At 47.0% G+C, this 15,226-nt stretch overlaps 1 protein-coding gene across 1 annotated transcript in view; it reads left to right on the top strand.

The window, feature by feature from the left end:
• Window positions 1-15,226, top strand: part of CSMD2 (CUB and Sushi multiple domains 2) — a 594,848-nt gene that overhangs the window by 381,645 nt on the left and 197,977 nt on the right. Inside the window, exons 16-19 of the mRNA XM_027615123.2 lie at window positions 10,461-10,599; window positions 11,629-11,816; window positions 12,575-12,763; window positions 12,977-13,093. Coding sequence (XP_027470924.1) covers window positions 10,461-10,599; window positions 11,629-11,816; window positions 12,575-12,763; window positions 12,977-13,093 — 633 coding nt within the window. The remainder of the gene's footprint in view (window positions 1-10,460; window positions 10,600-11,628; window positions 11,817-12,574; window positions 12,764-12,976; window positions 13,094-15,226) is intronic.

Here is a 15,226-nt window from a genome sequence, read left to right as displayed (position 1 = left end):
CTGCTTCCAGCTCCTGTCCCAGGGAGCTCTGGGGCCCAATGCATTGGCAGCAGTTTGAAGGCTCGCAGACTGCCTGGCACTCTCTTCTGCACGTGCTCATTTCCCCCAGTTCCCTGGGACGTCTCCCCGCCTTGGCTTTATGCTCCTAGTAAGGCTGCCTCTGTGTCCTTGCGGCTGGTCTTCAGGAGGCTGAAGGCAGACCAGCCAGAAGAGACATAGCTCGAAGCAAGCACAGGGTTATTACGGTGCTCCCTCAGTCCTGCCTGGCCACGCAGAATAGGTTTTGTCTCAGGCTCAGAGACCATTCATCTGTTCCACCAAATTGCAGGCATTTAAAACCCAGATGAAGCTTCCTGAGGGCAGGAAGCATGCCACATCTGCATCCCAAGCCCAGGGCCTGCCCCAGAACAAGCCCTCAGTAAAATTCGTGAATAATGGACGCAAAGTGAGCAGTCCAGCAGCCCCTTGGAGGCAGTGACGGCAGACGCGGAGGCAGGGGCTGCAGTTCTCTATTTTGGGGAGCCAGGAAGCTGCTTCCTCTCGTTTCACATGATGGACAGAGGTGGAGACCTAACTGACCTCTCCCCATACCCAGTCCCCAAACCCAAATCTGAGCACCCTGGCCAGCAGGTGGGAAGGACAGGGGAGGAAGGGGAGCGTTAGGCCAAGCACTCACTGCCCCGGAACCGACGGGGAGGGGAGGGGAGGGGAGGGGAGGGGAGAGGAGAGGAGGGACCCTGACCACTCAGTGCACGTGGCAGAGTGTCTGGGGTTAAGGTGGCCTTCCAAGTCCATGGAATCCTGGCAAGTCCCCTTTTCCCTCTGAGCCTCTGTATTGTCCAGCTGAAAACAGAAGGGAGGGGACAAGAACAGGTACATTATAAAGGGCAGTTCCTGGCATAAAGCACTCAAGTTGGTTTGCTGTGCTGCCACTGGGTTGTAAGCTCTGTGAGGTTAAGAGATCTTCCTTGGCTTCACATCCACACAGCTGGCAAATTGTTAGACTCTTCGATGCTCAGCCAATACTGGTTGATGAATTACTGAATGGATGAATGAAGGAAAGACCTTTAATTAGGTTAGCCTCTCCCTAATGGCCTCCAGAGCCTGCCTCCCACCAGACTGCCCTTTGCCTTCACCCTGAAATTTATCATCTGAGTCACCCTGGGCAAATGACTTGGCCCTTTCGTGCCTCAGTTGCCCCATCCATAAAGTGCGATTAACAACGGCAACCTCCTCACGGGGTCATTGTGAGCACGTACTGCCCTTGGAGCCATGTCTGGCAGAGAGGCAGCGATCAGTGAGTGTTGGTCATGAGCATTATTTTAACCCAGTTTTAACCATTTCTTCATTCGGAGCAATCAGATAAATACCACTCTACTTCATGGGATCAAGTGGTACTCTTCCATCCTTCCAAATGCCTGATTGGGATCATGCCATAAACGGACTATTTTCTGCCCTCCAGGTTCCCACAATGGGGTCCACACAACCTCATGGCCATTTTCCCCAGTGGAGTGAGCTTTTTTGGAAATGACATTCTCAGCTGTGGAACTAGTAGGTGAAGTCACTCCATCACTGGCAACAGTGGGGTGATCATGCGTGTGTGATCGTGGGTGAAGCCCATGACCCTGCAAAGCCACCATGCAGAGCCCAGGATCTGGAGGACTGTCCACTTTTCCTTCAGGCTTCCCCTCATTCTTCCTCATTCTCTCCCCTGACCTCTTTGGTTGTCCTTGTCTTGGTCCATCGCATCCAAGACACCTACCCTGCTGTCTCTTGCTCACCGGATCTGTCCCTTCTCCTAATTCCTTTTGTTCTTCGGGGGCCACCACTGGACCACGCTGTTGGACGCTTGGTCTCACCACCATTTCATTTTTCTTTACCAGTTCCCTGACCTTTGGACCTGTCTGCCCACCAAGATTCTCTTGTGGGGTAAAAGCCCAGGCTCTCAGTGCCTCCGAGCCTGTGGGGACTCAGTCCCAGTGGAGCTGACCCCCCCCCCGAGGAGGCACCAGGGCTTAGTAACTACAGACCCCACTTCTTGGCATGACCCGCCTTCCTGAATCGGGGGCTCCTATACTCTAGTTCCGCCAGTGCACTGAGATACTCGAAACCACGTATGAGTGCATAAGAGAATTAGACTCACTGTTTCAGGGGCAAAGTCCTAATTTTGAAATTAAAAACTATCCCATCCATTCCCTCGGGAGGATGGGGAATGCTGAGGTTGGAGGACAGCAGGCAGCCAGACATAGGGAGCAGCCCATTGGAGAGACCGTGAACTTGGCACAGGGGAGAGCCTGCTCAGTTTCCTCAGAGGGCTGGGCATTGGCCCCTCCGTGGCTCCTTTCCCCTGTGTCCCAGCCTCGGGAGAACCCTGCTTTGTAATCAGTATCTTTTGTCTTTTCCATTTTTTCTAGTTTTGTTTTTGATTAAGTATCCCCACCTTGTGGACAATTAAATGCAAAAGCTAATGGTCTTTTAAAAAATCTTTTAATATATGCTAAGAGCCACTTAGCTTTTGAGAGGCTATAATGGGACAAGGGAGAAAATGGCATCTTCTCCTAAATTTAGAAAGAAGGATGATCATCTCGTTGCTCGAAGGCGCAAGTCAGCAAACTTTTTCTTAAAGGGCCAGCTGGGAGGTATCTTGGGCTTTGTGGGCCATATGGGTCTCTACTCAACTCTGGCACCGTTAGGCAAACACAGCCATAGACAGCACTTAAGTGGATGAGCTGGATTTGGCCCCCAGGCTGTAGTTTGTTGACCCCTTATCTAGAGAACAGAGGACATAGGGGATCCTTATGCTTAAAGTCAGAAATATCTTTAAAAAGCCATCTAGGCAGTGAAGGCATCTACACAGGCATGCCTGGTTATCCCTCCCCCATTCACCCCTTCCTTGTCTTTTTTCAGGAAGAACCAAGTAACCATACTGCACTGGGATAAGTATTTTACAGGTGTCCCTTCATTCCAGCCTTGCACCAGGTAGGAAGCAGGTGTAGTTGTGGTCCCCACTGGGGCCCGGAGAGGTTAAATCACTCACCCAGGGTCCTCCCAGCTTGTCAGTAATGGAGCCAGAATTAAAACCCAGACCCTTGGCTACACTGTTTCTGTATTTTTCTGGAATTGTTTCACTACAGAGAATATCATTTCAAACCTGTTTATGAAATACTTCCAAGCATCCACAAGTAGCATAAAAAGCAAGTTTCTATTTTCCTATCCCAGTAGAAAATTAAAACAAAAGGAAACATAGTGCCTATTGCAAGAGACAGAGAAGACAGGACACCACATGGAAGCATCAGAAATTGACAGCATAAAACAAAATGACAGCAGTAAGACAAATATCAGTTATGACAGTAAAGGTAATTAAACTCCCTATTAAAAGACAAAGAATCTCAAACTGGGTTTAAAAAAATATGCTGCTTATATAAGAAATACACCGGGGCGGGGGGGGGGAGGAGATAAATTATCTACAGTGAGTGTGTATTCTCATTTTTACAGTAATACTTGGTGGTTGTAAAAAATTTAAGCAATACATAAGTGAGATAAAGTTCAAAGTGAAAATTCTCATTTCCCCATCCCACTCCCTAGAGGAAAATGGTTTGACTGTTTGGTGTAAACACATCCACATTGTTTTTCTCTGTGTGTATACCAGATGTGTTACTTTTATAATCAGAAAATTAAAAAGTCCTATAAAAAAGACAGAAGGCCAGTTCTCCCCATTCCCACAAGAGGAATCCAAGCAATAGTTGTAGCTCATTTAGGCCTCCAAGGAAGAAGTAAGGGTAGTTACTGAGTTTCCAACATTATCTCACTGAATCTTCTTGGCCACTCTTGTGAGAAAGATGTTACCCTCTAAGCACTAGAAAGCTGCAAACCAGCGAGGTCAATTGACCTGCCTGAGATCCCACAGCTGGTAACAGTTGAGCATTTACTATGTGTTAAATACGAAGCCAAGTGCTTTGCGTACGTTGTCCTTTTGAATCCTCATGACAACCCTAGGAGGTAAGTACTGTTACGGTCCTCATTTCATAGATGAGAAAGCTGAAGCACAGAGTAGTTATGTAACTTGCCCAAGGTCACACAGCTAAACGAATCGGAGAGTCGGGATTCCAGTCCCAGTACTCTGATTCCACACCACCACTTTGAATCCCCCGAGGAGGTCTGACTCCAGAGTTCACTCCCCTGTCATGCTGCTGCAAAACGGTAGTGTAGCAGGCCACAGGAAGAGGCTTTCCCGACTTCTGGTCATTCACACGGGACACCTTGTCACCTAAAACCCCTCTGGCCCATGTCCACCCACAGTGGCTATAGCAACACAGGCCCTGGAGCCAGCCCGCCCAGGTGTAAATCCTGGCTCTGCCACTTCCTAGCTGTGTGTTTCTGGACCAGTTAGCTAACCTCTCTGTTCCTGTTTCCTCCACTCTGGAATGAGGCTAATACCCGTCCCCACCTTATAGGTTGTTGTGAAGGTGAACATTCAGGAAAAGAAAAAGTGCATGTAAATCGATGTCTGGCTCATATTCTTGTGTCCCGTCACTGTTCCCAATTGCTCCTGGCCTGACACAATGTTAGCTTCCATCCTGGAGAACACCAGGCCCTCACCAGAAGCCCTATGTATTAGTCATCTCATGCCATTGTAACAAAATACCGCAGACTGGGTGGCTTAAACAATAGAAATTTGTTTTCTCTCCATTCTGGAAGCCGGAAGTCCAAGGTTAAGGTGCCAACCGGTTTGGTTTCTCTTGAAGCCACTTATTCCTTGGCTTGCAAATGGCACCTTCTCGCTGTGTCCTCATGTGTGCCCATCCCTAGTGTCTCTTCCTCTTCTAAAAAGGACACCGGTCCTATCGGATTAGGGCCACATCCTAATGATCTTATTTAACCTTCATTACTACCTTTTTAAGAGCCCTAGTTCCAAACAGTCGTACTGGGGCTAAGGCTTCAACCTGTGAATTTGGGGGGACACAAATCAGTCATAATACCTGGTCTTCTACCTTTCAACCAGTATTTCATTCCTTCGACAAAGTATTTATTGAGTACCTGCTGTGTGCCAGGCACTGGGGTAAGCACAGGGTCCCTCGTTTTTCTTATTCCTCTATTCAAGGCAAGAAACCTCCCTCTTTTCTTTCGTTGTGTGTGTGAGTGTGTACGGAGTGTGAGTGTGAGTAGGTATGAGTGTGCATGTGCTCGTTTCCTTTTTTTGACCCAGAGTGGAAAATTTCAAACAGAATAATACACCTATGTGCCCACCGCCCAGCTTCACCAGTTACAAACTCATGGCCTATTCTGTTGCATTCACAGCCCTGCCTATGGCCCCTGCCACTGCACTTTAGGATTACCGGGAAGCAAATTTCAGGCAAAATATCCATCCACAGCATTTTAGTGTGTATCTCTAACAGATAAAAAGAACTCTTTATAACATAACTGCAATGCTACCCTCCTAAAAAAAATAAAAATAATCACTTAATACAATCAAATTTCCACTTTATTTTATTTATAAAGATATTTTATTTTAAAGATTTTTTTTTTTAAATCAGAATCCTGCTCAGGTGTACTCACTACAGGTAGCACATATGTGTCAGTTCATTTAATCTGTGGACCTCTGTGCCCACCCCTTGTTATTTTTTGTGGAAGAAGCCAGGTCATTTGTTCTGAGGTGTCTCCTGCACTCTGAATTTTGGCCACTATGTCCCTGGGAGGTTGTTTAACATGATCCTCTCTCTCTTGTATTTCCTTTAGTTGGCAGTAGGATCTAAAAACCTAATCATAGATTTAGGTTCCATTTTTCGACTGGAATATTCTACGGGCAAGGCTCTGTGCCACCATCAGGGACGCATAATGTCTGGTTGTCTCTCATTTGAGGATGTTAGGAGCCATAGATGGGATTGCAAAATGCCCACATGCTCTCATTTCATCTTCTTTTATAAGCTGGAATACTTTAAGAAAACTCGCCCTTATCAACTATTTGGTTACCCTGAGGTATAATTCATGAAGGAAAGGCAGAGAAAAACTTAATTATTTTCCTTTATTCACAGGTTTTTATTCAATGAGTTAATTCCCTGACATCTCCTAAAGTTGAACATTTTAAAATATCATTACGGTTCAGTGGCTTTAAACATATTTTATGTATTTAAATCCATTGCAATTATCACTCTAACCAACACTCCAATTGTCCCATTGGCCAGTGGGAACTTTCTGAAAGTGGTCCAACCTCAATTTGAATATTTTCTGTCCCTGACCTGGAAGCAGCTGTTTCTCCAAGGAGCCCTGGTCCCTTTTGGGTGGAAAATGATATTGAGAATCTGGGCACTGGAGGTAATTATTCCTATTGAGTTGGCCCTTGTCTCTAAGGCTTTTCAATGAACAGAGCTAAAGAATTGTTTTCTAAAGATAAAGTGCGTAATGGGCTCATTTCATTTCAGATGTAAGAATACTTTCTTTTTTACTTTCTTGATGTCCTGTCTGTACCTGTGTTCATTTCTGCTGAAAATGCCAGTTTCCTACAACATCAGCACAATTTCCCATTCCCTACTGCATATCCAAGACTCAGAGGATGGTACAACCACTACGGACATCAGTGTGATGATGACTGAAAATGGTTTAAGTTGCTTTACTTTCTCTTCCTCTCGTTCCTAGATCCTACTAAGGATGGCTATGTTTTAAAATCTCTTTCGCCAGTTACTTCATGTGTGATTATGCCACCAACTGATATAGTCCTGTATTCATTTATTTCACTCTGCTTTTGAGTTTTGAGAAACTGCTTATCAAATTTAAATCTTCCTTTTTAGTTGTGAAAAATATTTACATAACTCCAAACTTAAACCTCTAAAAGAAGATACATTCTGAGAAAGTCTAGCTTTTATCCCTTTCCTCTCTACCCTGTTCCCTCCTTTCCATAGATAATCTTTGAGTTTGGACCTCACTCTTTCATCCAGTTGTTAATATGGGTCAATATATGTGTGTGTCTCCCACCCCTCTCTTCAATAAGTGGAACCATACGATTATTTTTTACCTCTTTGCCTTGCTTTTTTTTTCACTTACTAATATATTCTGGGGACCACTCCAGGACATTATATAGGATATTCCTCATTCTTGTTTATAGCTGCATCATCCATCTTGTTGATTATTCCAGTTCATTCAGTCAGCTCCCTATTGTGGAACATTTGGGCTCTTTCCATTCTTTTGCTACTATAAATCACGCCGCTTTGGATAGCCTTGTACATATATATGTCTTTTCGTGGATTTGCAAGAATATCTTTGGGATTGAGTTCTAGAAGCAGAATTGCTGGGTCAGAGAGTGAATGCATAGGAATTTTGCTGTACATTAGCAAACTTCCTTTTACAGGAATTGTGCCATTTTGCATTTCCACCAGCAAGGTACTAGAATACCTGCTTTCCCTGAGCCTCATGTGTCCTTGAACTTGGATTTTGCCTATCTGTTGGATGAAAAATATTTTCTCATTGCAGTTTATATATATATATATATTTCCTTAGAGTGAGGTTGAACATCTTTTCAAATGTTAAGGAGACATTGCATTTAGGACCCTTCCCTACTCCTCCCTGCCTGACAACTGTCTCCATGGCATGTGAAGATGAACCAGAGAGTGTGAAAGACTGAATGCATAGAGAGGTCATTTGAGCAGCACATGAGCAGGAGAAGAGATGAGCCAGCCAAGGCAATAAAACAATACAGCAGAGAAAAACAAAGTGGTGACCAAAGGCAGGATTTGGGTTTCCCTGTCTGGAGATTTTAGATAGGGTTTTGTTGTTGGTATTTGTGCACTGAATGAAGGGCAGCCTAGACAGAAAGTGACAGTGTGATCTACAGTTTTCTGGAAAGTAAGTGAGGAGATCACAGCTCACAACCCAAGAGGCTGGGCCTGTGCTGAATTGAAGCCAAGAGAGAGTCCCTGCTTCTGCAGGGGCTCAGACCTGCATGGGGACCCCAGGACCAAACAGTAGCCGCCCCCCCCCACACACACACCTCCAAGGTCTTACATGTCTATCGGAGAAAGAGAGGAATGTATTAGCAGATTCAATGAGATGCAGAGATGGATCTGGAAAACTGGGGTTACCCAGGAAGTGACAATACGCATGTGCAATTCACTCTCTCAATGTTTGATATAAATGCTGTGTTATTACTTAATTTCTCCATGCCTCAACTTATTGAAAATGGGGTGATAATCCCCACCTATAAAATGAGGGTAACAATAGCATCTGTCTTTTAGTGTTGCAGTTGTCACAAAGATAATCCTCCTTAAGTCCTGATGTGCAGTAAACTCTCAATCCCGTGAGCTCATTGTTACCAGCGGTGGCTGAAATACCACTATGTGCCACAGGGGGGGTTGAAGACAGAGGTCTTGAAGTGAAATCCCAGCTCTCCTTTCCTTATTTCTTGATCTAGTCTCTTAGCCTACTTATCCTTAGTTTTCTCATCTGAAAATGGGCATAATAACTGCATAAGTGTTGTATGCCTTTAAATGAAATAATACACATAAAGTAGAGCTGTCATTGGTATGAGTTTCTACTACCAGTATTACTGTTCTTATCTCATGTTAATTAAACTCCCTAATGTATCACAAGAATGCCTGACAATCAGAATGCCTAGGTGGCTCAGTCAGTTGAGCCTCCAACTCTTAATTTCGGCTCAGGTCATGATCTCAGGATGGTGAGACTGAGCCCAGTGTCAGGCTCTGTGCTCAGCAGGGAGTCTGCTTGAGGCTCTCTCTCCCTCCCCCTCTGCCTCCCCCAACCTTCTCTCTCTCTCTAAAATAAATAAATCTTTTTAAAAAAAGAATGTTGACAATTATTTTCTATCTTTCCAAGAAGTTCATAGAATTGAGAGAGGAAAGGTGCAGTATATTTGATTCCGTTTTATGAAACTGATTACCTAGAGAAACATACAAAAAACTGCAGAGACAGAAGTGCTGGGTAGCTCTTTATTTCCTTCCTGGTCTTGTTCAGGGCATTTTTGGCATCTGATAGCTCCATAGTAAGGGATTCCAAAGGGCGCGGGGGCTCTTTGAAAACTGGGAGGCTGCTTAGTTTAGGATCTCTGGACTTATGGTGTCTTCCCAGGTCCGAGTCCAGGCTCTATCACTAACTAACACAGGGCTAGTCGCTGCACCTCCATAAATCTGTCTTAGCTGTAAAACGGGGAGGATAATAGCGCCACCCTCGCAGGATTTGTGTTCTGTGAAGAGTGAGCATGACTGTCCCGTGTGAGCCCGTGAGTGGCAGTGGTGATGACAGTGGCCGCAGCGTGGGTGGCGGCTGTTACCAGCATCCTCCGCATCGGTCCTGGGGAGGGACCGGGTGGGCGAGGTTAGACTGCATTAACAAACAAGCCCCAAATCTCAGGGGCTTAAAAACAGGAGTTGATAGCGCACACAGACTGCCTGAGCTGCATGTTTAACATTGGTCGTCAGGGGCCCAGCCCCTGAGTCACTTAAAGGTCCAGCCCGACGGGACTTCCATCTTGACACTTGCTCTCACGGTCGATGAGGCGGAAAACTGCAAATCGGGCGCCAGCGCGTTTCCCCGTGGGCGGGACGTGCGCCACTACTGTCTCATGTAATTGGTCAAAGCGGTCACGTGGCCTAAGATAACTTGAAAGGGGTGGGTGATGAAATCTGACCACCTGTCGGAAGGAGGAGGACTGGACTCGCTCTGATGAGCGCCACAAGGGCCAAGGGTCCGGCTGCGGGAAGAGGCGGTGGTGAGGGAAGGATGCGGGTGGGAACGCGAAGCTGAGGGATGCGCAGAGAGAGACCAAGGGACTGAGAGCACAGGCGGGGCAGGATCAGAGGCATGTCTGCACCACCCAGTGTTTTGTGGAGTCACCTGCCATGAACCACTTTCATTCGCCCTTCCATCCCTTCATGTATTCATTCAGGCAATAATTACTGATTTCTGGCACAGAGGGATAAGTGTGTGCCAAGCTCTAGGCTAAATGTTGGGGATTCCCAATTGTGTAAGACCATTAACAGGGTCCCTGCCCTCAGGGAGCTTACAGTGGAGCAGGTCAGGCCGGCGCTCTGAGCTGAGCTTTGGGGTCTGCCCACTATCCAGTGCCAGAGCACCTGGTGCCAGGTTTGAGGAGGTGGCCCAGTCTCTGCTTTTGCCACAAGCCTGATGGTTGAGCGAGGAGAACAAAGGAAAAACCAGTGTGACCCAAATATTAGCTGTACTTCAGCCCTTCTAGAATGACAGAGGACTTGTTTAAAGGATTATTTTTATTTCTCCCTTCTGGCCTTTAATAAAAGTCCAAATGATGTAACTGAGCATGTCTATAAAGGTCCCAATAGACAGAACTCACGGTTTATATAGTTTATGTAATTTTCCATAAAAAAAAAAAGCAATACTTGTTGGCAGATACATTTTATAGACAGAGTTTTTATTTGTTTCTTCATTTGTTTGCCCCTTCCCCCAAGAAAGCTGCTTCTCTCCTTTCTGTCCCCCAGCTCCCTGCGGTGGTCATCTGACTTCGCCCAGTGGCACCATCCTGTCTCCGGGCTGGCCTGGCTTCTACAAGGATGCCCTCAGCTGTGCTTGGGTGATTGAAGCCCAGCCAGGCTACCCCATCAAAATCACCTTTAACAGGTGCCTGCAACCACAGCCTTTGAGAAAGCAGAGCCGGGGGGGGGGGGGGGTGGATCTCGTAGGAGTGGTGTGGGAGGAAACCTGGGCTTGAGGGTGGAGGACCAGCACCTTTGCTGAAACGTCAGCAAAGTCAGAGAAGACTGGAGCAAGTTGCCGTGGGTGGGGACAGGGCACATAGGCTTCGCCCTTGGCCTTGGTTTCACCTCAGTAGTGGGGTTTGTGTTATGACCAGAGGAGTGAACAGAAGGCTGGGGTATCACTTGGGATGTCAGAGCCCTTCTGTCCCCCCACCCCCAGTGATGGAGAGTGGGCAGATAGACACCATCAGATGTTGAAGCAGGCATTGGCATCTGAGGCACATAGCTCTGAAATTTGCAGTATGGGAAGGCAGCCTTCCTGACCTCTGACCCAAATCCTGCTCGTATGCCGCATTTCCCGCTCACACCCCAGGGTGCCTCTTGGATGGGGAAAGTAGTCACACAGATATGAACAGAAGCTTCTTCCAGACAAAGCATCCATGACCTAGAATAGCACTGTTCAGACTTTTCCATGAGAGTCGATAGTAAATATTTTAGGTTTTGTAGGCCACCTGTGGTTATCTGTTGCATATTTTTTGCTTTTTAAAAACATACCCCTTTATAAATGTTAAAAACCATTCTTAGCTCTTAGGCCGTACAAAAACCGGCTATAGAACAGATTTGGCCCTGGGCTATAGTTTACTCAATTCTGGCCTGGAACGTTCTGACTGCCCATGAGGCTAGTCATTGTGCCCCTAAGTCTTAAGATGAGTCTTGGCCCAGACCGCAGGGAGGACTGAGAGAGTGCCTGGCCATGGGAGGAGGGGGAGGGGCTAAATGCAGCAGAGAAGGCCCTTCCCTATTACTAGTGAATGTGTGCAAATTGTATTAAAATGTCCCAGCCTGCCAAAATCTGGCTGTTCTGAAGCCCTGGGTCAGGCAGGGCCTTTTGTCATTTGCAAATTAATAAGCCTCAGGTTTCTCAAGAAGTCTACATTCCCATCTTCGGTAGATTTAAAACGGAGGTCAATTATGATACTCTGGAAGTTCGAGATGGACGGACATACTCAGCGCCCTTGATCGGGGTTTACCATGGGACCCAGGTCCCCCAGTTCCTCATCAGCACCAGCAACTACCTCTACCTCCTCTTCTCTACCGACAAGAGTCACTCGGACATCGGCTTCCAGCTCCGCTATGAGAGTGAGTCTTGGCAGGGAGGAAGATGACAGGGTGGGCTGTGGGGGGTGCAGGGACCCAGGACTGTTCCAGCAGCGGGCCCCCAACTCAGCCCCATCCCCATGGCTTCTTCAGTTAGGCTGTGCTCCTGGGGGGCACTCTCCTACTTTCAGCATCTGTCAGAGCCCACGGGAGCTCAAAGGGGAGCCTTTGGAAACAGTGGAAGCTGATGACCTGCACACATACAAAGCCTCTTCTACCTGGAGGTGATTGGGTGCCACCATGCCAGGCTCTCAGGGCACAGAGGGTCTGAGGATTTTGAGGTTGAAGTGTGATGGCATCTTCTGCTCACCCTCACCCTCCCTCATCCCCTTCTGTATCCACCTCTGCTGCCTCAACTGAACGAGATGGATGTCATTTCCATTCCTTGTAGACCAGTAGAGAAAGCGATGGTTGAGAGAGCTGAGGACAGCCCCATGTTCTTACTCATGTCTGTATCCCTAAGACTTAGCATGGTGTCTAAACCATAGTGGATACTCAACTTATATGAACTGAATGAACAGATGAATGGATAAATACTAGAATCAGCTTGTTTTCTCTGACAGACAGGTCTTCAAATAACCCTCTCAGCAGATAGTGACAGCCACACTTGACGCATGGGTAAATGACAACTTCACCTTTCTGTAAATCAGGGTTCTCTCCTCCCTCCCTTTGTGAGCCAGCTGGGGTCTTTCTGTGGTGATGGTTAGCTGTCTGTTCCAGCTGTGGGCTCTCTTTTCCAGCTATAACCCTGCAGTCAGACCACTGTCTGGATCCAGGGATCCCCGTAAATGGGCAGCGCCATGGGAATGACTTCTACGTGGGCGCTCTAGTGACCTTCAGCTGTGACTCAGGCTACACGTTAAGTGATGGGGAGCCCCTGGAGTGTGAGCCTAACTTCCAGTGGAGCCGGGCCCTGCCTAGCTGTGAAGGTAAGAAACACCCCATAAGGGGGTGCAAGGTAGTGGATTCCTTTCCGACTGTGAAAGACCAGGAGCTAGAAGGGGCATTGACTCTCCCACCCATCAGTGAGGGTTGAGAGGAGATGGCTCCCAGGCTCCCAGGAGGATTGGTTGGGGCTGGGGGTGTGGGGGTGGGGCTCCCCAGGCCACTCCAGTCTTTCACCACCATCTTTACTCCCATAGCACTCTGCGGTGGCTTCATTCAAGGCTCCAGTGGGACCATCTTGTCACCAGGGTTTCCTGACTTCTACCCCAACAACTTGAACTGCACCTGGATTATCGAAACATCCCATGGCAAGGGTGAGTGGTTAGGCCTGGAGCAAGTATTGGGATGTGACGTGGCCAGGGCCCCATGTTCCTCAGGTCAAGTTGGCCTCAGTGGGGATCTCCCTATGTAGTGACCTCAGGGCTTTGTCTGAATTTTTCTAGTCAACAGGAAAACTCCCAGAAGCTTCCCATCTCTTTGAATCATAGAATATATTCCATAAATATTTTTAAGAATCTAAAATCTCCATGCTAGAAGAGATCATAGAGATTATCAGCTGTCAAACCCTACATAATGATGCAGACATCTTGTCTAATTGCTCCCCACAAGATGGCACCGCACCTTCTGCCTAAACACCCCCAGCAGTAGGAAGGTGGCCAACCCATTCAGCAAATGGGCACCTGCTGTCATTTTTTGATAGATCTGACCCCTCCTCATAGCCTATGAAGTGTTCCTGGAAGTCTTTTCCTTGTTCTGTGTCCTGGAGGTACATAAGATCCATCTGCCCCCTCTCCTCATGTTCACTCTTCAAACACTGGACCCATGAACCTCTTCTTACATAGCACAGCTGTTCCTCAGATGCCATGTTTTCACATTCCTCATCAGGCTGGACTGTTACCTCAACTTACCCTAACATGAATAATCTTTGGAAATCCAAGTTCAAAGTAAGGGTGCTGGTTAGAAATAAACAGGAAATAATATAGTCTTTGATTCAAAAAATGTATATTGAATAATGCCACCCATGCGGCAGACTCTGGGGCTGGGAATAAACAGAAGCCAGGCACATATGGCTTCTATCCTCAGAAGCTTATTCTGAAGTTCATCCAGGGTCATCGTTCTTAACCCCTCCGCACTGTAGCAATATATATTAATGCTTAGTGACCTTAGCACCTTAGAGGTTTTGATTCTCCACGTTGGAGGTGGAAAACAGGCATCTTTGATTTTAGAACACTTCACTACTAAATCTGATGCATGCCCTTGAATGAGAACCTCTGATCTAGAAGAATTAACATGTAGAAAAGCCAAGAAAATATTTTAAAAGAAAGAGTAACTAATTCTTCCAGATAGTAAAATGTTATTGGCTAAAACAGTTTAAACCATGTGATACAAGTATCGGAGTGGACACACAAACCAGTGCAGGTGTAGGAAGGTCTAGAAGTAGAGTCCTGTGTGTGTGCACGCGCATGTGTGTGTGTGAGTTTGTGCCTGCACACACATGCACACTCATTTATGTGTGTGAGAGAGACAGTTTGTAGTATATAATTAAAGTGTCATTTCTAATTATTGAAGAGAGGATGGATTATTTAATAAATGGTTTTAAAACAGTGGACTTAAACACTTGGGAAAAAAAGAAAAGAACCAAACAGACCTCCTGCATTTAACCACATAAATTCCAGTACTAGAAGAACATGTAAATCTAACCTCAGGTGGGGATGTACTATAAAGACTAATACTAAAAGCAGAATCCATAAGGGCAAAGACTATAAAATTTGATTAAATAAAACTTTGAGTTGATTTATGTAAAAAAAAGGCCATAAAAATTTCAGAGGGTGGAGGGGCGGAGGAAGATGGCGGAGGAGTAGGAGAGCTGGATTTCGTCTGGTCTCAGGAATTCAGCTGAATAGGGATCAAACCATTCTGAACACCTACGAACTCAACAGGAGATCGAAGAAAAGAATAGCAACAACTCTCTGAACAGAAAAGCGACCACTTACTGGAAGGTAGGACATGTGGAGAAGTGAATCTGAGGAAATATTCGGGAGGATAGACGGCAGGGGAGGGGGCCTCCATCAGCCGCTTCTGGCAAGCAATAGAGCCGTGGAGCACAAAATCGGAACTTTGAGAAGTCGGCTCCGCTGAGGGACGTCGCTCCAGGGGCTAAGCTGGGGGTGGAACCCTCATGGGACAGTGTGGTCTCAGGACCCTCGGGGTCACAGAAAGACCGGGGGTGCCTGAGTGCGGCAGAGCTCCCAGGTATCAGAGCAGGGAAGCCGGCTGCAGAGACGGAGCCGAGGCGCGGGCTCTCAGCTTGGGGTTGCCATAAACGGTGATCGGTGACAGTCGGGGCACTGCGCCTCCAGCAGGGACCCAACAAGCAGCAGAGCCGGGCAGACTCCCCTCCCTCCCCCAGGAGGAGCGGCGCGGGAGCGCACCGCAGGGATCTACTG

This window comes from Zalophus californianus, chromosome 4, assembly GCF_009762305.2.
Source record: "Zalophus californianus isolate mZalCal1 chromosome 4, mZalCal1.pri.v2, whole genome shotgun sequence".
Lineage (NCBI taxonomy): Eukaryota > Metazoa > Chordata > Mammalia > Carnivora > Otariidae > Zalophus > Zalophus californianus.
Note: the sequence above shows the minus strand (reverse complement) of the source record. Positions and strands in the feature narration are given on the sequence as shown.